The following is a 22,988-nucleotide window of genomic DNA, read 5'->3' on the forward strand; positions in this document are numbered from 1 at the left end:
GTCATGGTTTTAAAATACATATAGAACGGTATCGGCTAGATATCACGAAAACATTTCTCACAGTCAGAGTAGCTCAGCAGTGCAATCGACTGCCTAAGGAGGTAGTAAGCTCCTCCTCAGTTGTTAAGTACAGCTTCACAGATTCATATTGTGGTTTCTTTAGGCTGATTTTGCCTTGAGCAGGGGATTGGACTAGATGGCCTGTATGTCCCCCTTCCAGCTCTGTGATTCTATGATGCTGCAGTGCTTTCCCAGAAATGTTTTAATATTGGGTAAATTCTTTGTTGGGCTTCATGTGCATGGAGTTGTACTGTAATTTAAAGATCAGCGTGGATGGCAGTGACTGCTTTCAGAACACTTTCCATATTGCTTGTAATATTATCAACTGGCTCTACGCAGGCCTGCCCTTAGCCTTGACCCGGAAACTACAGCTGGTTCAAAATGCAGCGGCCAGGAACCTCACTGCAACAGCATGGAAGTCCCACATCCAGCCCATTCTCCACCAACTGCAATGGTTGCCAGTTGAATTCCAGATCAGACTAAAGGTTCTGGTAATTACCTTCAAGGCCATACGTGGTCAGGGCCCAGTGTACCTGAGAGATCGCCTCCCTGCCTATGCGCCCAAAAGAGCTCTGCGCTCCACCACTACCAACCGGCTAATGGTCCCTGGCCCTAAAGAAGCCCGCCTGGTCTCGACCAGGGCCAGAGCATTCTCTGTTCTGGCCCCCACCTGGTGGAACGAGCTCCCGGAGGAGATCAGGGCCCTGATGGAGCTTAAACAGTTCTGCAGGACCTGCAAAAAGGAGCTCTTCCACCAGGCATTTGGTTGAGACTAGACATAATCAACAGCGGTTGAAGGACCCCTGCTCCCCCCCACCCCCCCTCAGAATTCCACCAGTATGTATAAATGAATGAATGAATGAATGAATGAATGAATGAATGAATGAATGAATGAATGAATAAATAAATAAATAAATAAATAAATAAATAAATAAATAAATAAATAAATAATAGGGTACTCTGGCCCGGGTTGCTTCTACTCACCCATCCTTAGATCTAGGCAGATATGAGATCCTGAGCAGTCCAATCAGTCAAGTTAACATAAGCCCATGTTCACTTTTGTGATGTGATTGTGGTTTCCCAAACTAGTATTTCACCAGTCAGTGTGGTCTAGAGGTTAAGACCAGTGCCTTCTAATCTGGCAAGCCAGGTTTGATTCCCCACTCCTCCACATGCAGCCAGTTTGGTGATCTTGGGCTAGTCACAATCCTGTTAGAGCTGTTCTCACAACAGTTTTCTCAGAGCTCTCCCAGCCCTTCCTACCTCACAGGGTGTCTGTAGTGGGGAGATGAAGGTAAGGTTATTGTAAGCTACTTTGAGACTCCTTCAGGCAGTGAAAAGTGGAGGTATAAGAACCAACCCTTCTTCTTCACTTCTCTATATTTTATTCCCCATTACTATGTATGAACATGATGGTTGGACAATGAAGAAAGCTGACAAAGAAATTTATTCATTTGAAATGTTGTGTTAGATGAGTGTTGTATGGATACCATGGGTCACTAAAAACAAATAAGTGGGGTCCAGATCAACTCAAACCTGACCTCTTCCTAGTAGCTAAAATGACTAATCGTAGGCTATAGTACCCTGGTCACATTATGAGACGATAGGACTTATTGGAAAAGACAATACTGCTAGGAAAAGTTAAAGGTAGCAGGATGGACTCAATAAAGAAGGCTAAGGCCTTTGGTTTACAGGACCTGAACAAGGCTGTTAATAATAGGATGTTAGGAGGTCATTAATTCATAGGGCTGCCGTAAGTTGGAAGCCATTTGATGGCACATAACACATTCTATGTGTCATGTAGTTCAAGCAATAGCAAAGCTCTGTATTTTGATCTTCTAGTCTAATAATCCAGGGACGTCTGACAAGAAAGCACAGTTTGGTATCCAAAGGGGAAAGTAAGTGAAGGATTGTTATGTAGCCAGCCACCTTTGACCTCTGTGCATTAAAGACAGCTATATTTTCAGTCAATATCAGTATGAAATCAATGTAAATGATGGGCTATTCATTTTTCAAGCACAATTGGGAATTAGGAAGATCTGAGACATATTAATGTTTGTTCATGCATGCAAATGCTGCGCTTACAACTTCTCTCTAAAGACAGCTTAGGACCTTACTAGACGATTGATTTTAATGCAGTAAGCCTGCTGTAACCTATATGTTATTCAGAGTTCAGAAGGCTTCCTTCTGGGCTGTGGTTCTGTTGTAGCAATATCTCATTTTCCTAGCAGAGCCAGCCTACATTTTGTACCTGTGAATGCATGCTTCCTCCGGATAGTACATCCATCACTACTATGATTGCTGTGGATAATGTAGTTAGTCCTAAACTAATATAATTGCTTCCTAAGGGCAAAGGATCCTGCAGCCATTATTGAATGCTGTGACAATTACTTTCCTTTTATAGTCTTTTATACACCCATGTTCCACATCACTGATATGGCTTTCTTTGTTGTTTATAGCTTCTTTATGCATCTGCCTTGCTTTATCTGAAGATCTTGGCACTGAGGGACTGAGCTCCACATCGTTGGTAGACTTCACAGCCATGTCCCACATGGAGTCTCTGGGATCCAGTGAGCAGACAAACGTGAAGGTGCCTGAGTCTGACCTTATCCCTAGTGCCCTGCTAGCTGCACCTGGATCGGGCTTTGCCAGTGAGGAAAATGAAGATTCCAAGATTCTTCAGTCACAGTATTTTTGGGACGAGGGAGGAGACCTCAATGATTCCAGCTTGTATCCTGGAGCAACACCAGGTAGTCCATTTTACCCCATTTTTGCCTTGAATGGCTTTCATTGGAAGGCCTGTCATTCTGTCAATTTCATTATGTCTCTGATTAAGGAAATGTGGGATTAATTTTCACCTACTTTCTTTCTGATGCATGTAATGGCCTTTGAGTAAAGGATTTTGTGAAAAGGGAAATAAGTTTAGAGAGTTGGCTGAGATGGAATGAATGGGGGGAGAGGGACAGAGGGGATTAGAACAAGTCTCCAACTTTTGATCCTTCAGGCATCTTTGGAATTTTGACACCGAACGGTGGGTGCATCCAGAAAATGACTCCCATAGAAGGTAGAGCCAACCACCAATGGTAGAGGAGGTGGTTAGGCATAAGTCTAATATTAACCCTTTAACATGTCAAGTGGAAGCTCTGCTAAACATAGTGTCTTTTTTAATGAACATGTATGATTGGGGACCCATGGGTTAAACGTTTGCCACTGAAAGGAGAATTACTGCCATCAGCAAATTAAGCTGCTGGGCTCTGTCTCCTTTGCCATCGGAAAAGACAGAATCGGCATCCTTGGCTTGTAGCTTTCATATTCATGAAATGAAATAGACATTTTGAAACTGTTCAGCTATAAACATTGTATTGGTAGTTTAGAGTTCTAAGTGACATTAAAATTGTCTGTTCTGATTTTAAGTTTCATTTTACAAATCTCAAACTTTCATTTTGCTTGGCAAGAGAAAGGTGCCATCCTAAAGCAGAATTATCTTTCTTCAATGAACCTAGAAGCCTGTAATTCTGCTTAGGATTTCACTGATGATATATATAATAAATAAAGTACATCTTTCCATATACATATTTTGTATGCTGAAGTTGTAAAGCTGGTGTTCACCATCTAGGGCTCCGTATTCCAGGCACACAAATTACACACTCCCCTCCCCCCGAATTTCATTTTCAGTGTTCAAAAAGGAGTTTTGATATATGGTATGAGAGTTTTTCTCTCTTTTTAATTAGAAAACTTTATTTGAGCCAGTTTGGTGTAGTGGTTAGGAGTGCAGACTTCTAATCTGGCAAACTGGGTTTGATTTCGTGGTCCTCCACATGCAACCAGCTGGGTGACCTTGGGCACTGATAAGGCTGTTCTGACTGTTCTGACCGAGCAGTGTTATCAGGGCTCCTTCACAGGCCTATTATGCACAGCCGCTGAAACAGCGGTTGGCGGTCACATGGAAAACGCGGAGGAGGAAGAAGCGAAGCAAACCGCAAACGCACGGGACAAACGCAACGGCGGCAAACCTCAGAGCAGCTGCTGGCTGCGGCCGATGAGGCAGCAATGCAAAGCAAACAGGAAGGAAGGCGAGCACGGTGCTGACCGAGGCTGGGCCACCAAGCAGGGCAGCCACGGCACACGCAGGCGCAGGCCCTGCCGGCGGAACCGAAGGGCACGGAAGGGGAGAGAGCAAGCACACCCAGAAGCCCTGTACACCACGGACCTCCCCGATTATGCACGTGGCCACTCCGGAGCCGCTTCTGGTTGCGCGCTGGTCAACCAGGAAGCTCCACTTTCTTCCGCATCTCACTAATGCAGCTTTTTCAGCTGCATACGTCAACTCCGCGCCCGGCTGCCGCCTGCGGCGTGCATTATTGGTGATTTTAGCTGCCGCCATTCCACCTCAAATGTGGACCTTCTCCTCCATGCATAATAGGCCACAGGGAGTCTGTTGTGGGGAGAGGAAAGAGAAGGTGACTGTAAGCTGCTTTGAGACTCCTTCGGGTAGAGAAACGTGGCATATAAGAATCAACTATTATTATTATTATTATTATTATTATTATTATTATTATTATTATTATTATTATTATTGAGGGTAAGCACCATTCACAGGTTGGGTACATTGCTCCTCCTATCTTAGTCCTCAAACTGGTATCGTCATCATCGTCATCATCATCATCATTTCTGGAATTCAAAAACAGTTTTATGGTGCCACTGGGACCAGTTTTTGAGCTGTACATTCTCAGGGAAAAAATTCATGCTCCTGGATTGCAATCTCTTGCTATATTCTTATAGAAACTGATCCATGGAACCTACTGCTGCATCAGGACTTGGCAGAAAATTTTCTGGCTTTTCTTGATTCCCTGTGCATATAGAAACATTGCAGTTCTCTTAGGCCCTTTGTCAATATCTTCCATGATCCTCCACTTCCTTTAGAATTATTTTATGCATCAATAGCGGATATGCCTTTGAGATGCCAACTAAATGAGAAAGTGGGGCATATTCAGGCTTACATGATTGTCCTGTACAGTCTTCGGCTGATTTCCAGACATGGCCTGTTAGGTGAAGTATGAGGTTGACCTATTGACCGTCCCTTCTCCTGCTGCCTGCAATTCTCAGTGGATCCCTGCCCAGGCAGACTAAAGTCTAGAATTAGCAGGATATATTACTTCTAGCAGTGTGTGAAAAGTGTGAAAGGATGGCTCCCTTGCTAGGATAAAAGCAGGCCACATAGGGCCACAAAAAGTGGTGTTAGCAACCAAAAGCTATCTTTTAGTGTTCCTAACACTGTCTTATTCCTATGTTCCCATTTCTCATGTGCTCATCCTTAGGAGCCAAATTAGGATAAAATAGAGGGATAAACAACTTTCCAACATATCATCCTCCTTTTTAAGAAGCAGCTATTTACATACACACACACACACACACACACATATATGCATGTGTGTGTGTGTATATATATATATATATATATATATATATATATATATATATATATATATATATATATATATATATATGTATGTGTGTGTGTGTATGTATGTATGTATGTATGTGTATGTATGTATGTATGTATGTATGTATGTATGTGTATGTATGTATGTATGTATGTATGTATGTATGTATGTATATATATATATATATATATATATATATATATATATATATATATATATATATATATATATATATATAGCATGTTGTTTGACTTCACAGGTTCTTCTTAGTCTGCCTTTCCTTTAATAACTCTGCTAAATCCTTCAGGGCTTGGTTCCTAGTTTGGAATGTAAGCTGTTATGTTTCCCATATGCCTGTTGTTCTTTGCATCAGTGTTAGGCATGGATAGTAGAAACAGTACAAGTTCATGCCTCTGTGGCAGAACCATGGGCTACAGAAGGAGAATCCCAGCTTCTGTGCTAATGCCTGTCTCTTAGCGGAAACTGGTTGACAGAGGTTTCAGCTGACTGATGTCAGCAATTGATTATCTAGTTGTCCATTATTCTTTTAATTTGGACATATTTACTGAACCCAAGATGTTTCCCATGCAATTCAATCTCAAGAGAATACAAACAAATCCAAATTGCTGTTTTTTTCCTATTAACTCTAGAATCTGTTAACCATTTTCATTATACTGTTTGTTAATTTACTACATGTAGGACCACAAAAATGATTGCATGTGCTGGTGCATCCAGGCATTGTGTTCGTAACTGCAACAGCTTTCGCTGTCATAGTTGGTTAAGGCCTTGGTGAAAGGAGAGTGGGCGTGGCCAGTCCAGGTGAGGGCCCAATCGCACCCGGACTGGCCATGCCCGCTCCCACCCACCAAGCGGGCCACTGCCACCACGCCAGGCTCCCTTTGAGCCTGGAAACTCTCTCACCGCAGCGACAGAGCTTCGAGGCCCAACAGGAGCCTCCCGCGTCGCTGCTGCTGCGGGAGGCTCCCATTAGGTCTGAAGGCTCTGTCGCCACAGCAAGAGAGGGGGGCCCTGCGCAGTCCCTTTAGGCCCTGCAGCTCTCTCACCGCAGTGAGAGAGCTGCTGGCCCTAAAGAGACCCTCCCGCCCCGCCGCCACATGGGGGGGGGGGTGCCCAGTGCCTTTGGGCCCTGCAGCTCTTGCACCATCGCGAGGGAGCTGCGCAGCGGTGCCGCACAGGGGGGGCCTGGTCAGTCCCTTTAGGCCTTGCAGCTCTCTTGCCGTTGCGAGTGAGCTGCACGGCCTAAAGGGACCCTCCCGCGGCAGTGGCGCTGCGCAAAGGGGTCTGGCCAGTCCCTTTAGGCCCCGCAGCTCTCTCACCGTCGGTAGAGAGCCGCGGCGCCTACAGGGAGCCTCCTACGGTGCCGCCTTTCAAAGCCCATCCTTAGGGATGGGCTTTGAATCTAGTAATCTCATAAAAGGTTACAGCAGCTATATGGATAATCATAATAAGGAAGATCTGGTTTTATATTTTAAAAATCTGAAGCAAAAATAATCTGAGTTCCTTACTGTATGAGAAAGTGGCATGCCAGGGACAAAAGCATTGACCCATCCTGATTACTTCATTCTCCCATTCATGTTCTTTCTTTTGTACTTGGATGTTATTGTGGTAAGGTAAGAAATCTGAAAGTTTCACAGAATCATAGAATTGGAAGGGGCCATACAAGCCCTCTAGTCCAACCCACTGCTCAATGCAGGATCTGCTTAAAGCATCCATGATAAATATCTGTCCAGCCACTTCTTAGGTAGCCTATTCCCCCGCTGAACTTATCTGACTGAAATTTTCTCCCTCATGTCTAGCCATTACTGTTCTATGTGGTTTAAATCCATTAATGTGGGCCCAAACCTCAGTTGTTGATAGGAGCCGCTCCCTGCCCTCCTCCAAGTGACAACCTTTCAATCATGTCCTCTCTCAGCCTCCTTTCCTCCAGGTTGAACATTCCCAAGTCCCTCAGCCTTTCCTCATAGGGCTTGGTCCCCTGGGTCATCCTCATTGCTCTCCCATGCACCCTCTCAATTTTGTCCATGTCCCTTTTAAAGTGAGACCTCCAGAACTGCGCACAGTACTCCAGGTGAGGTCTGACCAATGCGGGATAAAGAGGGACTACAACATCTTGCAATTTCAATGTGATGCTTCTGTTGATAAAACCCAAATCTGCATTTGCGTTTTTATGCCCACATCACACTGTCTGCTCATATTTAGCTTACAGTCCACAAATACACTTGTATGTGTGAAATCCTTGAGCAGATTTCCAAGAATAGCTGTGGGAGCAAAGAGCCTTTGCTTACTGGCAGAGTTTTAACATTTTAGATACCACTATTATAGAGCACTGAATTCACCTCGAACTATCAGTGCAATCCTTAGCAATGTTGCACCTTTCTACGCTCATTGATTTCAAGGAATTTAAAAGGTTTAAGTCTACTTAGGATTGTACAGCAAGTCTCTGCCTTTATTCGAAACATTTTTATGCCACCTTTGCACTGGATTTAGGGCCTCCAATGCGGTGAACAATTTTTAAAAACCCATCAAAACAACTTTTAAAAAACTTTTAAAATGACATACGTGTAAAGCAATTTAAAAAATAGTTAAACCGAATTACTCAACAGGAAGGAGGGTTAGAGAGGGAACATCAAATAAAACAGTAAAGTCTTTACCTGATGGCAGAAAACAGTGATAAAGAGGAACAGACAGATCCCCCTGGTGAGAGAATTGCATCGTTTGTGTGCTATTGGGGTCCTCGAAAAGGCTGGGCAGCTTCTTCCCAGTCCATTGCCAGGTGGATGATGTCAGCAATCCAAGCTTCCTATTGAGAATCCTCTTTGCTGTGCCCATTAGAGGTTCGAGCCCACTCAATAGGGTGCAAGCAATGTCAGTGGCATTTCACTGAAGGATCCTATAATTATAGGATGATGATGCAATTTAACAAAGATAAGTGTAAAGTTCTGCATCTGGGTCAGAAAAATGAAAAGCATGCCTACTGGATGGGGGATACGCTTCTAGGTAACACTGTGTGTGAACGAGACCTTGGGGTACTTGTGGATTGTAAACTAAACATGAGCAGGCAGTGTGATGCAGCGGTAAAAAAGGCAAATGCCATTTTGGGCTGTATCAACAGGGGCATCACATCAAAATCACAAGATGTCATAGTCCCATTGTATACAGCACTGGTCAGACTACACCTGGAGTACTGTGTGCAGTTCTGGAGGCCTCACTTCAAGAAGGACGTAGATAAAATTGAAAGGGTACAGAGGAGAGCGACAAAGATGATCTGGGGCCAAGGGACTAAGCCCTATGAAGATAGGTTGAGGGACTTGGGAATGTTCAGCCTGGATAAAAGGAGGTTGAGAGGGGACATGATAGCCCTCTTTAAGTATTTGAAAGGTTGGCCCTTGGAGGAGGGCAAGATGCTGTTTCTGTTGGCTGCAGAGGAGAGGACACGCAGTAATGGGTTTAAACTTCAAGTACAACGATATAGGGTAGATATCAGGAAAAACATTTTCACAGTCAGAGTAGTTCAGCAGTGGAATAGGCTGCCTAAGGAGGTGGTGAACTCCCCCTCACTGGCAGTCTTCAAGAAAAGGCTGGATACACACTTTTCTTGGATGCTTTAGGATGGTTAGGGCTGATCCTGCATTGAGCAGGGGGTTGGACTAGATGGCCTGTATGGCCCCTTCCAACTCTATGATTCTATGATTCAGATTGGCAGTCTGGGTGAGAGAAGACACATTTATGAAACATTATGAGCTGAACCTTCGCTCCTGTGCCAACTCATGATTTGGGAAGGTTGTGTTGTAGTCAGAGTTTTGCTGAAGACCTTGACCCTCTTCCACATGTATTATAGCTCACTAAGTTCCTAATATGGGTCTTCAATATAAGACAGAAGATGTAAAAAGAGTTACTTACCTGTAACTTGTTCATCGACATGTTGTGTGCAGACAGACATTCCCTCCCTCCTACCCTGCTTTGAGCCCTCAACTGTGACGTTGATTTTCCAGGTCCTAGTAACAACAAGTGCTCTGGTGTATTCAGAATCACAGAATCATAGAGTTGGAAGGGGCCATACAGGCCATCTAGTCCAACCCCCTGCTCAACACAGGATCAGCCCTAAGCATCCTAAAGCATCCAAGAAAAGTGTGTATCCAACCTTTGCTTGAAGACTGCCAGTGTTGAAGTGAAGTGGTTCAGAGCGGTGGGGAAACTGAGGTTAGGGGACAGTCCTCCCTGTAGATATGTGATCTGAAAACCTGCGCATGCACAGTCAGGAGGGCGAGCACCCTTTTTGGAGGTTTAGCTGGGGAAAATGTTCTTTGTGGCAGACCTGCACATGCGCAGTCCCAATGTGTGTCTGCACACAAGATGTCAGTGAACAACAGTTACCGGTAAGCAACTCTGTTTTTACTTCCACAAGCTATTGCAACCTATATTGCATATATCCCCAGCCTTTTGAACTCTAAGCCCAAGCAAGTTACAAGAAAATCCCTATTGCAATTGGTGAGAATTGCTTTTCCTGATGTGTAACTTGTCACTCAATGAGCCTCTTGTGGCGCAGAGTGGTAAGGCAGCCGTCTGAAAGCTTTGCCCATGAGGCTGGGAGTTCAATCCCAGCAGCCGGCTCAAGGTTGACTCAGCCTTCCATCCTTCCGAGGTCGGTAAAATGAGTACCCAGCTTGCTGGGGGGTAAAAGGTAATGACTGGGGAAGGCACTGGCAAACCACCCCATATTGAGTCTGCCATGAAAACGCTAGAGGGCGTCACCCCAAGGGTCAGACATGACTCGGTGCTTGCACAGGGGATACCTTTACCTTTACCTTTAACTTGTCACTCGGGAGCAAGACATGTACATCCCAGTAAGATTTGTCAAAGAGTCTCAGGCTGATGTGCAGGTCTTTCTGTCTCATAATATTTCACTTTTAACAGAAATACATGTAGGAAACCACAGAGAGCCCTGTATGTTGTGAATATATGTAACACTTGCATCTGTGTGTCCCCTTCCCACTTGTAAGCAAATATATCGACACTTTTGCATGGCTACTGACACTCTATCCTTTTACTACTTCATCTGTTCAGTGTTGAACAGATTTTCAGAACTAACATTATTCCAGATGGCTATCCATCCAGATACTACATATTTGTGGTATTTTAATCCCTTGGTTAACATGACATTAAATTATTCAATAGTTTGAATACTCATTTCTGTTTAAAATTTAATTAGAATCTGGCATCCTGGCATCTTACAATAAATGATGAATTAATACACTGGGCATTCATTAAGGTCTTTCTTCAGCATGTATGGCAGGTCTGCACACACCTCCTATATGCTGCGGCTGAGGTCACCCTCTAGGCTTCGGGTCTATACAAGAAGGGCTTCTTTGGTTCCCAGTGCAGCAAGGACAAGTACCTCACAAAGGAGGTGAGAAAGGCACTAAGAAAAAAGGTTGATTCCTTTTCAAAGAAGGACTGGAACAGTGTCGAAGCACCAGCAATGTTCAATACCCAAAACACAGAAGAAAATGGTGGAAATCATGACACGAGAAGCACAAGCAAATAACCTGAAAGAAGTTGTAAGTAAGCTGATTGCAGACTGGTGAAGACATAGAGAAAGCATGTCGGTCAGTCTATCTTTTTCATGATGTCGATGTTTGGAAAGTCAAGATGCTTAAAAAGCCCAAGTTAGAATTGGCCAAGCTGATGGAGCTGCATGGTGAAGGTGGTAGTGTTGGCAAACCATCTTTCCACCTTCATATTTCGCTAAGGGGTAAGTGGGTGGGGCCGGTCTGGGTTAGGGGCTGATTGGCCCCTCACCCGGACGGACAACAGTTATGACCAGTCAGGTGAAGGCTCAGTCGGAAGGCGCAAGGGGGGACATGAATCTAGTCAGATGATGAAACTGGTGCAAAGGTAGAATGAGCTGATAGATAGGAGCTTCTTGTGCAAGAGTCTATCTAAAGCTGGGTACAAAACTAAAAGGTGTATAGGAATCTGGACTTGGTTTCTTTTATTCAGAACTAGCACTCTTGACTATTTCATCACTCTAACACAGAGATTCCAGGCAATGAATGCAAAACTTCATCTTATTTTATTCTAACATTTTACTTGAACAACCACCCACTTAAGCACTTTGTCCAAGAATGGAAAATTGACGGTAGTTAATCATATCTGGGGATGTCCCTGAAAGGAGATACTTCATAACTTCCTCTTACAAAATGAACAGGACAACAGCCCAGCCTGATACTATTATCCATGAGAGGCAGGGATCAAGCTTAGATGTGGGCAACCATACACTTCTAAGCAGCTTCTTTACTTCATTGGATTTAATCAACTAGAACCAGAATGATGGCATCCTAAAATTTAACAGTAGATGCTTTTCTCTGCAAAATGAATTGCTAAAGAACCACAGTTGGTCTGTAGTGTTCTCTGGGTGTCAATGCATCATTAGGGATTCAGGATAAGAGCCCTCTCACAACCTGGAAAAGCACCACCAGTTAGTATTTTGCAGGTGCAGTGTTGCAGAAGTAAGCATGCTTCATGGTAAGGTTGGAAAATACCTGGAGATTTGGGGGGAGGAGGTGGAGTCTGAGGAGGTCAGGGTTTCAAGAGGGGAGGGACTTCAGTGAGATATAATGCATAAATCCACCTTCCAAGGTAGCCATTTTCTCCAGGTGAACTGATCTCTGTCACCTGTAGATCAGTTGAAGAAGTGTTTGATTTTATACCCTGCTTTTCACTACCCAAAGGAATCTCAAAGCAGCTTACAATCACCTTCCCTTCCTCTCCCAACAACAGGCACCCTGTGAGATGGGTGGGGCTGAGAGAGCCCTGACATTACTGCTCTGTGAGAGTAGCACCGTCAGGGCTGCAAGGAGCCCAAGGTCACGCAGCTGGCTGCAAGTGGAGGAGCAGGAAATCCCAGGAGATCTGTAGCCGCCATCTGGAGGTTGGCAACACTATTTCACAGTTATTACACATGTGCGCATGCACAGAGGGAACAATAAGGCCCTGTCCATCCCTGTTCAGCCACATTCATTCTGAGTTTTATTACACTTGTGCCCTAGTTGTTTCATCATCCCAAGCTCCACAGTAAACCAAGAAGGAATACAGGCTGAATGGAGAGCAGAGGACATTAAGAAAAATGGTGTCCACCGCCCAGGTCATCTCTGCATCCCACAACTCAGGGCTGATGGAGCATCAACCTTGCCAGAAATCCCCTAGAGATATCAGAAAATTCACTGGATCCATCAGCCTTCTGGGGCAAAAAGTCCTAACAGCTCCCTTCCCCCCTCCCTTTGTGGAGGTTCCAAATGTACATGAATATATCTCATTTGTTGGTCTATGACAAGTGCAATAAAGATACAAGCATAGCAAGAATGCTGAAATCCCTTTAAGTTGGCACCCTTTGGATAACTGATCAGTCTAATGGGCTCTAGGCATAGATAGGTTCAGTTTAAATCAGGGTAATTTAGATTCCCATGACAAAGATCAATTTAAAAAACAGGTGCTTAGTTTTCTTATTTATATGTTTTCTAAAGAAACAAGCAAGAGCCTCTTGTGGCACAGAGTGGTAAGGCAGCACACATGCAGTCTGAAAGCTCTGCCCATGAGGCTGGGAGTTCAACCCCAGCAGCCGGCTCAAGGTTGACTCAGCCTGCCATCCTTCCGAGTTCGGTAAAATGAGTACCCAGCTTGCTGGGGCGAGCCCAAGGTCACCCAGCTGGCTGCATGTGAAGGAGTGGGGAATCAAACCTGGCTCACCAGTTTGGTGTAGTGGTTAGGAGTGCGGACTTCTAATCTGGCATACCGGGTTCGATTCTGCGCTCCCCCACATGCAACCAGCTGGGTGACCTTGGGCTCGCGACGGCACTGATAAAACTGTTCTGACCGAGCAGTAATGTCAGGGCTCTCTCAGCCTCACCCACCCCACAGGGTGTCTGTTGTGGGGAGAGGAATGGGAAGGCGACTGTAAGGCGCTTTGAGCCTCCTTCGGGTAGGGAAAAGCGGCATATAAGAACCAACTCTTCTTCTTCTTCTTCTTCTTCTTCTTCTTCTTCTTCTTCTAAAGGGTAATGACTGGGGAAGGCACTGGCAAACCACCCCATATTGAGTCTGCCATGAAAACACTAGAGGGCGTCGCCCCAAGGGTCAGACATGACCCAGTGCTTGCACAGGGGATACCTTTACCTTTACCTTTAAAGAAACAAGCATGCTAATTTGTTGCTGCAATAACTAGTCACCTTGTAACTAAATAGAACCATTATGAAGACCAAGAAGAGTTTTTATATGCCACTTTTGTCTACCCAAAGGAGTCTCAAAGCGGCTTACAATTGTCTTCCTTTTCCCCTCCCCACAACTGACACCCTGTGAGGTGGGTGAGGCTGAGAGAGCCCTGACATTACTGCTCAGTCAGAACAGCTTTATCAGTGCTGTGGCGAGCCCAAGGTCACCCAGCTGGCTGCATGTGGAGGAGTGGGGAATCAAACCCGGCTCACCAAAGTAGAAGTCCTCACTCCTCACCACTACACCAAGCTGGCTCTTCATGTAGGCCAGGGTTTCTCAACCAGATTTAAGTGATTGGATTTTGTTTCTTCTTCTTTTTTTACACTTCTTTTTAATTTTTATTAGACCTAGGATAGAAATACAGCATGATAAATTAAGAAGATTAATGCCAAGATTAATTGTTTCTTCATATCCTAAACGAATAGTCAGTGAGTTCTATTTATTTATATAGTTGGTGAAGAGTGCCACTGCTCTTTAAACTCTTCTTTAGGTCTGTTAATTAAACTTGTCCGCTTGGCCATTCTACATAGTTCTCCAATTTTGTCTGGCCAGTCCGTTATCTTAGGTATCTCCTGTTCTTTCCATAGCTTTGCTTTTACCATTCTAGCTGCAGTGGTTACGTGGAAGAAGAATTCTTCAGCATTTCAAGGGATATTATCTGACATCATGCTTAATAACATATAATCAGAATACATAGGAAATATAATGTGCATCATTTTTCTAAAGCATTGTGAATTTTTATCCACATTTTTCTGATTTTCTTACAATTCTACCACATATGATAAAAAGAACCAGCCTTTTCTGTACATCTCCAACATTTATCATCATACTCATTAGACACTTATTACTTTTGGTGTTTTATATACCATCTATAAAACATTTAATACCAATTTTTTCTTAATGATTGATATTTCATATCCTTTATATTTTTACACCATAATTGCTCCCATTCTTCTAATGTGACATTATGCTTTAGATTCTGCACCCTGGGGTTTCTTGATGACCCTGGAAGGGTTTCCTGAATGGGTGGGAGTTAATTAATCATCTTTAAACCCTGCGTAAGAGTAATGGCTCTGTGGGAGGAGTTAGGGCGGGACCCGTCTGGGATAAAAACTCGGAGAGGGCCAATCAATAGCCGCAAAGCGGCTCCTGATTGGCCCTCTCTGAGAGCCACTCAGGGGCCAAATGGCTAATTGGCCCGCCCCGGACTCCTCTCAGGGGCCTATTGGCCACTTGGCCCGCCCCAGACTCCTCACCCACGCCACTGGCGAACACGCACCTCAGGTAAGTGCGAACCGCTGTTCTCCCGGCTTCTGCCGGGCCCGGCCGCTCCTTTGCGGCAGCTTATTCCTCACTGCTTCATGAAATACCATTCCATTCTAGAATCAAGTGAATTTTAAAGACAGATAAAAGATAGCCCATGCATTATTTAATGTAGTTTTGTGGGTCACTTTGAAGGCTAGTCATAACTGAAATGAGTGTATTCCTGATGGAAAAGCAAGGAGAAGTCTAGATTTCATTCACAAGGACTTATTTGATGAATGAATTGATCCATTAATTAAGTAGTGTGAAAGGTATGAGGCTATATCAGCCTTTATCATCTTTTTGACTATTGAGAAACCCTTGAAATATTCTTCAGGCCTTGAGAAACCCTAGAAGTGGCACGATTGTGCAGAATATGGTTGGCAAGCATAGCTGTGTACATACCCCTGTGGAGCTTCTCCCATTCCCACCCACCCAAGGCCCACCATTGGCCACTGGGGGGTGGGAGGTGGTGGTCATATCACCTGTTAAATATTTATTATTTTAATATATATACTAGTAAATAAGCCCGCTGCAGGCAAAATGCAGCGGGCGCTAGCAGGGCGCGCGAAGAGGGCGGCGGGGCTGTGTGGCTGTGCCTGGCAAGGGCAGGGGTGTCCTGTGGGCCTGGTGCCTACCTGGGGTGGTGTCGCAGGAGCTGGGCGGCTGGTGCTCCGTGGGGCAGAGCAGAGCTTGCAGCGGCGGTCCCCAAGGTTCCTTTGGCGGCGGCTGCTGGCTGGTTGCGCCGGGGGGGGCGAAGTGCTGGTGGGAGGCGGCAGCCCGGCAGAACCCAGGAGAACGGCAGGGCTGGGCGGCAGCGGCTTCTGCCGGGCCCAGGCGCTCCTTCGCTGCGGCCTTCTGCCGGGCCCGGGCGCTCCTTCGCTCCTTCGCTCCTTTGCTCCCGCCCACCGCTGCCGTTCTCCCGGCTTCTGCCGGGCCGCCGGGGGGGGCGAAGTGTTGGCGGCAGTGGCAGACGGCGGCCCGGCAGAAGCCGGGAGAACGGCGGGGCTGGGCAGGAGCAGCTTCTGCCGGGCCCGGGCGCTCTTTCGCCGCAATGAAGGAGCGCCCTGGCCCGGCAGAAGCCGGGAAAACGGCGGAGCTGGGCGGGAGCGAAGGAGCGCCCAGGCCCGGCAGAAGCCGCTGCCGCCCAGCCCCGCCATTCTCCCAGCTTCTGCCAGGCCACCGGGGGGGGCAAGTGTTGGCGGCAGCGGCAGGCAGTGGCCCGGCAGAAGCCGGGAGAATGGCGGGGCTGGACGGGAGCAGCTTCTGACGGGCCCGGGCGCTCCTTCACTGCGACGAATGTCCTTGTGAATGAAGAAAGGTAGTATATAAATTGTGTAAAATAAATAAAATAAGCCCTTAATACAGAAATGTAACTATGGCCTCGTGCTATGCTTGAACTGAGAAGCCACATGGTGATCAGCTGACAAGGAAGAATTGAAAAGCATGGGCTGAAGTGATTTGCAAATTATGGTTTGTGCTAACTAAGAATTAGTATAGTTATGACTGTTGCTCATCCTCCAGAATAATTAGAAAGAAGAGAGGCAATTCTAACGGCTGTTGTATAGTGGGCAGAACTTTGGTTTTATATGAAATGAAAAGGAAATAGTTCTGATTGATAGTGTTATTAAAAACATTTATGCCCCGGTTCTATCTGATGCCTGGAGAAAACTGTCCCCTTAACAGAGGCTTATGGTGTGGAAATAGGCAGCTGGAGTTTCTGCTGGCATGGAAAAAAATAATGTATCACCTGCTAAATAAAATCCCATTAAGCCTCCATTACCAAGATAGAACATTTTTTCCTCCAGGCAGTTGGCAACTGAAAGCAGTTCACAGTAAAACAAGATAAAAGGGTAAAAATAGCAGTAAATCAGTTTAGAAGAACACCAACAAAAGCCTATTGAAAGAATTATGGAATCAAAAGAGGACACTCTGATAAAGCAAACTAATGAACCCCAGTTTGGGAGGGGTGGTTGGGTCTAAACGGCCTGGATGGAAGAATGGGAACAGCTTCATGTGTCTAGCTTTTCAAAACTTGCAAGCTTCTACAGAAGGTAATTCCAGCAGAACTTGAGAACTACTGAATGTCTCTGATGCTTCCCAAATGGGTTGCAATTCTAAGGACTCTCTCCAGGGACTGAGTCCCATTGACTAACGTGGGACATATTTCTGAATAGATCCAATTAGGATTCTTTCCCTAGCCTTTGAAAATGGATCACACAGAGCAAGGCTTTTGATGAAGATCTTCAGTGAAAGCCAAGCTCATCCAGGATGAGACACTCCTTCAAGTACCTTGGTCTTAGATTGTGCAGATCTTTGTAATAACTAGCATTTTGCATTATCCCTGTAAGTGAGCGAGAATTCCACATAGAGCTTTTAATGATAGTAAGATGTGGGCCCTGTAACTTACACCTGCTAGCAGCTTAGTAGCCACATTTGGAACTGGCTGAAGATTCCAAACAGTCATCAAAGGCAGCCCACATATTGCAGTAGTCCAGTGTAGATGGACTCAGAGCATGGATATCTGTGGCCAAATCCCACCTTTCAAGGGAGGGCAGCAGCTTGTGAATCAACCAAAGCTAGATGAAGGATGGTTGAACCAGATTCAGTGTTTGAATGGCCTTATTTATTTGTACAATACTAAGTGTAATTCATTCCCATTGGATTATTTTTATACTACTTGATCTTCTCCCTGCATTTTTGCATGTAGTTTGTTCCTTTTATAGAAAAAAATTAATTAAGAGCTCTTTGACCACAAGCTGGACAGGGGTTGGGGAGTTAGAAATCTACTGTATTGCCATCTTTTAAGGCAACGGTCCACAACCTTTTTGAGGTTGCGGCCTGTTGCCAAGGGGTGGGGGGAGAGGGCGACCTGGGGCCTCACGCATGCGTGACAGCCCTGTGCAAGCGCGCATGCGCGGACCTGGAGATATTTATCTCCATTGGAGAAATAATCTTCCTTTAGCAGAGGAGAATGACTGGCCCCAGCCAAGTAACTTTTATTCAACGTGGACAGGCAAGTTTGGTCAGGGGATGTGGGAAGCTTTTTGATGGCCCTCTCTGTATCTTTTTGTAGGACAGAGATTGTCTTTTCTCCCTTTCCCTGGGAGGGGAACATCCTGTATGGTGGAGAGCCACTCTAATACCAATACTTAATTTCCTCTATGATGGTGGCATTGTAAAAACATGAAGGCAGAATTCTAAATGCCTTAAAAGTTTCAGGCTTCCAGGCCTTGGGTGATTAGCCCACATCAGGCTAGCCCATTCTCACCACATCTTAGAAGCAAAGCATTGTTGGCCCTGGTTAATACTTGGATGGGGGACCACCTTGAGGGTTGCCACACAGAGGCAGACCATCTCTGAATGTCTCTTTCCTTGAAAACTCTACAAGGTTACCATGAGTTTCGACCACAACATGCAGAGAGGAAAAGTAGAGGTGTCCTGTGTCAATTAAGAGTTCATTGTGTGATTAGTATTTTCTGTCAATTCAGCAATTATGCATCTGTGTCCAGGACGTCTGATTGTACTACTCTGGAGAGGTTAAATAACATAATCCAGATGTCTGAGACAAGTGATATAACCCATGCATAGGAACAGAGTAATGCCTTTGGCACAGCAGTTAACCAGAAGGGCTTGGGAAACAAATCATCAGTTAAAGCAGAGGCTTTCAGGATCTGCCACAGCAAAACTCCCCAAGGTATGAGAATAAAACATAAAGATAATGGCGTTGTCCTGTTCTGTTTTTAATATTTATCACAGAAAAACAGAGGAAGTATGAAACCACAGCCTTCTTTTTAACAAGTTCTTCCAGTAGTCAAAGCATACACTAAGCCGTTGTCTCAGAGACCATTTATGCACTGGGAACTTCACTGTCCCAGCTCTTATGCAGGTAAACAAATTGGGGACAGATGAGGCACACTGGACCAAATGCTCCCCTATGTGGGTGCAGGAAGAGGTGGGGCAACTTGCCATGACTAAAACTTCAGCCTGCTGCCCGGCCTGAAATCTCCAGTGCGTAAACGGTCATAGACATTTTGGAAAGGATGAGTGATGATTAGCACAAGGAACAGGGCACACAGGTGTGCTTTGTTACACAGGTGTGTTGGCACATGGCCTCTTGGCCCTGGCAAAATTTGCGGATTTAGAATGAGAAACAAGGTTGGCTTTTCTTTGGTTATTTGTTTCCCTTGGGAAATCAACCTCTCATTTTACAAAAGATTGAAATAGATCCTCAGTATGCAGCTACGTCCAACTACCAACAGATCTCTCCAGTGAGAATTATTTTAGTTTCTAGAACAAGTTAACTTTTTGCTTATGCACATGGTCCCTCTTTAATGAGTGATGGGAAAGGAAGAGAACAGAGATCGTGCAGACAAAGCCATTTCTCTGAAGTGGTAACGGCAGCACCTTTTGTGCACCGCCCTTGTAGTGGTGGCACGAGACCTCCTCTAAAATCACTATCCTCATAACTGTATCGACATAATTAATTTGTTGGGGGAAAGGTTTGTTCCAATTTCCTAAGTGCAATTGGTTCCCTTAATTCTGTGGAAACAACTGGAGTGGACAGGCTGACTGGACCATATTCTAAGGGGCTTCTGGTCAAAACAGTATTGCTTTTAAAAAATAAATAAAGCGACACAAATTACTTTGTGTACATTCAAAAGTAATTCCTAAACTCCTCTGGGCATGCATCAGTTTTCATGAGCAGTAGTCCACTGGTTCTGCATCATTCCCTCCTCTGTCATTTGCACTAAAAGCTTTTTTTTCCTGAATGCAGACTGAGAACTAATTCACTTCTTTTAATCTCTTCTTCTGCCAAAGCAGTAATGAAATGATGCATCTTGTAAAGACGGCACATAAGGAGCTTACTGCTGAGCAGTTCCTTGCCTGTATACTGCTGCTGTGTCACTGCTAGGTTTAAATGTACAAAGAGATCCTTCTTGGAAGAGTTTTCCACCTGCCAGTGTGGTACTTGGTACTATTTATAGGTGAAAGCCCCTTGGTGACTACATGTAGTTGTTCCTTTTGGGATACTTAGTTATGCTGAAGATTCTTTTAAGAGAAGTCCTAAACCTGAAGTGCCAGTCATGCATCGCTAATAGTCCAGGAATACAAGATTAGAGGGTTGAGAGCTGATCTCCTGGCCAAATTCAACTTCTGTTAATTGCATTCTGCTTCCTTAATACCTTCCTCTCACCCATGTTATAGACTTCCTTATACATAGTATTTTTTCCAGTCTAGAGAAATTTGTGCTATTTGAATTATTAATTGTGCTTTCCAGCACAAATATCATTTATTCTGTGTAAGTATATGGATCAAGAATACGGAATGGCTACTTATTTAATGTATTTCCTTTAAAATAAAGAGGTCAGCTATATTTCACAAGTATTGTAAATCCCCTACCCTATGGAGATAATTTCCATGTAAGAATAGTCACATTTATGAAATGGTCCTCAGTCTAATAACAGTATTCCTCACTGCTTCATGAAATACCATTCCATTCTAGAATCAAGTGAATTTTAAAGACAAATAAAAGATAGCCCATGCATTATTTAATGTAGTTTGTGGGCCACTTTGGAGGCTAGTCATAACTGAAATGAGTGTATTCCTGATGGAAAAGCAAGGAGAAGTCTAGATTTTATTAAGACTTCCACTTAACAGTAATTCAATTGCCAGTTAATATGATTTCCTCAGTTTAATCATGTAAATCCTATATAGCCAGATTGCTTCTTTTGTGAACGACCCCATCCTTTCTACAACTGTGAGCTGGTGTGAGTGTATTTTTAAGCCTAGATAGTTAAGAATGGGTCTGATTGGCATTATCTCCTGAGGAGATTTTCTGTGCTAACTGCTGGTTAGTGTGTGGGTCTGGCATGAAGAAGCTGCACAGAGTTGGTTCCGTCTGACAGTCAAGCTTCTTAGAAAGACTCAATATAATTTGAGTTTTCAGGAGATTACTATAGCCTTCCCACTTTGGGCCCTCAGCAGCTGTCTCAGATTTCTGCCTGATGGCATGCTACTCTCCTGAGCCCTTCCAACTTTCAGAAGGTAGATTCAAGTGGGTAGCTGTGTTGGTCTGAAGTGGAACAACAAAAATAGAGTCCAATAGCACCTTTAAGACCAACAAATATTTATTCAAGGTGTAAGTTTTCGAGTGCAAGCACTCTTTCAGGGGGGTTGTTCATTTCTGCCTCAGTATCTACACTGCCACCAGCTGGTCATTGGGAGTATCTCCCACTGAGATGGTCAGCACTCCTAATACTCCCATCAACAATACCATATACAGGCATCACTTAGTGCCACCTTCAGGCCATTTTTGAGGTTTTTCTTCCTTTTCTTTTGGCTAACTTCCAGCCACATTTTCCAGCATACCTGGGGAGTCCCTGGTCCATTCCGCACTAGGACCAATGTTGCCAAATGTTCACAGAATGCAGAAACGCTATATTAAATAGTGGAATTTCGTCATTCTGCATACTTTTATTTTTAGTTGAATATAGAAGTCCCAGTAGCATTTCATTCATTCCCCACAGGCTTCTGGTCTCGCTGGAATCACAACAAAGGAAGCGATTTTTTTCTGCGCTTCTTCCTGCTCCTGGCCGTCAATCAAACGGAACAGCCAATGGGCTGTGGTGTTCATGCGCCCTTTCCCTTTAAGAACTATTTCTTTAAAACCAAACACATCCGTTGCAACGATTATGCGTTCAATCGTTGCATCGGAAAGACCTTTTTGCTGGCGTAGGAGCCTGCAATTAATCGTTTACACGCTCCTCAAATTTAAAAAAAATCCCCCGATGGGCACGTTTTGTGGCCAAAATGACAGGCAGTGTCGAACAGGGGGCTGTGTTGTGCTTGGGAACTTAGGGAGCTTTGTTTTACTTTAAATCACTTCTGTGGAGGGACTTTAGCCAGAGAAGCCTCACTCGTTCGTTGCTTTCGCAAGTCTAAGGGGGGGAAAATGGCGATCGCTTCTCCGGAAGGTCAGGGCAAGAGTGGGGGAGGGACTTTCTTTCTACCGCTAAATTGAGAACGCACATGTCTTTCACTGATGTGTTGCAGCTTGTGCGCAGAAGTGTAGTGGTTTTTTCAGGGGTAATCCACGTTTCCCGATTCCCCGAAAAGCACTACAACGAAGCACTTCTTGCGGGAGTGTTGCAGGGGTGTTGCAGATTGTGTGCGACGTCATGCGGAACGTTGAATTTATAGCGTTTACCAAAGGTAAGACTTCTGCTATATTTAAGTCATGCAGAATGGCCCCCTGAATATGTCAAAGTCCCAGCTTTATCCCTGTGTAGTCTGGTTTTGCTGCTAGTGAGTTTATTATTAGATATAGCTATAGATGATGGACAGGAGTTTCGATACAAACGTGGGACCCATTCTACTTACAGAGGGGAATTCTTTCTCTCATCACTGCCACTAACCCAAACTTGATTCCCTTCTGACTGCTCAGTGAGATGGGCCAGGAGGCAATGTAAATTGGGGGAGGGGGTTTAAACACATACTCCTAGATATTTTAATTTTGATTTCAGAATTTTATGCAAGCCTGGGAGATTCCAGGTTTGCAGAAAAATCTATTTAGAGTCCATGTGGCCCCAATCTGCAGGTTTAGGTATCTGCAGATAGGGACAGCACAACAAGATTATTATATAAACTAGCTGTAAAGCCCGTTGCATGCCAAAATGCAGCGGGCACTAGTGGGAGGAAGTTTGGGGGGGAGGCAGGGCTGTAGAGGCATGGAGAGGCCTCCCGGCCGCTTGCCCACCCCCACCTCCCAAGGGTCCAAAATCACAGGGAAGGCCGGGGGGAGGGAGGCTTTGCGTGTCCGGATTGGGCCCTGCCTCAGACAGGCCACGGCCAGTCTCCACCCACCCAGCCCTTAGGCTTTTATTTTAACAG

The 22,988-nt window shown here is 44.8% G+C and overlaps 1 protein-coding gene across 2 annotated transcripts in view; it reads left to right on the top strand.

Annotated features, from left to right (window-relative positions):
• The window catches only part of PODXL2 (podocalyxin like 2), a 76,502-nt gene that overhangs the window by 27,164 nt on the left and 26,350 nt on the right, over nucleotides 1-22,988 (top strand). For both annotated transcript variants that reach the window (XR_013229005.1, XM_077325396.1), the window contains exon 2: nucleotides 2,520-2,810. Coding sequence is in view for 1 of the 2 variants with exons in the window: in XM_077325396.1 (XP_077181511.1) it covers nucleotides 2,520-2,810 (291 nt within the window). In the remaining variant the exon portion in view is untranslated. The remainder of the gene's footprint in view (nucleotides 1-2,519; nucleotides 2,811-22,988) is intronic.

The sequence above is a fragment of the Paroedura picta genome, chromosome 3 (genome assembly GCF_049243985.1).
Source record: "Paroedura picta isolate Pp20150507F chromosome 3, Ppicta_v3.0, whole genome shotgun sequence".
In the NCBI taxonomy this organism is placed as follows: Eukaryota; Metazoa; Chordata; class Lepidosauria; order Squamata; family Gekkonidae; genus Paroedura; species Paroedura picta.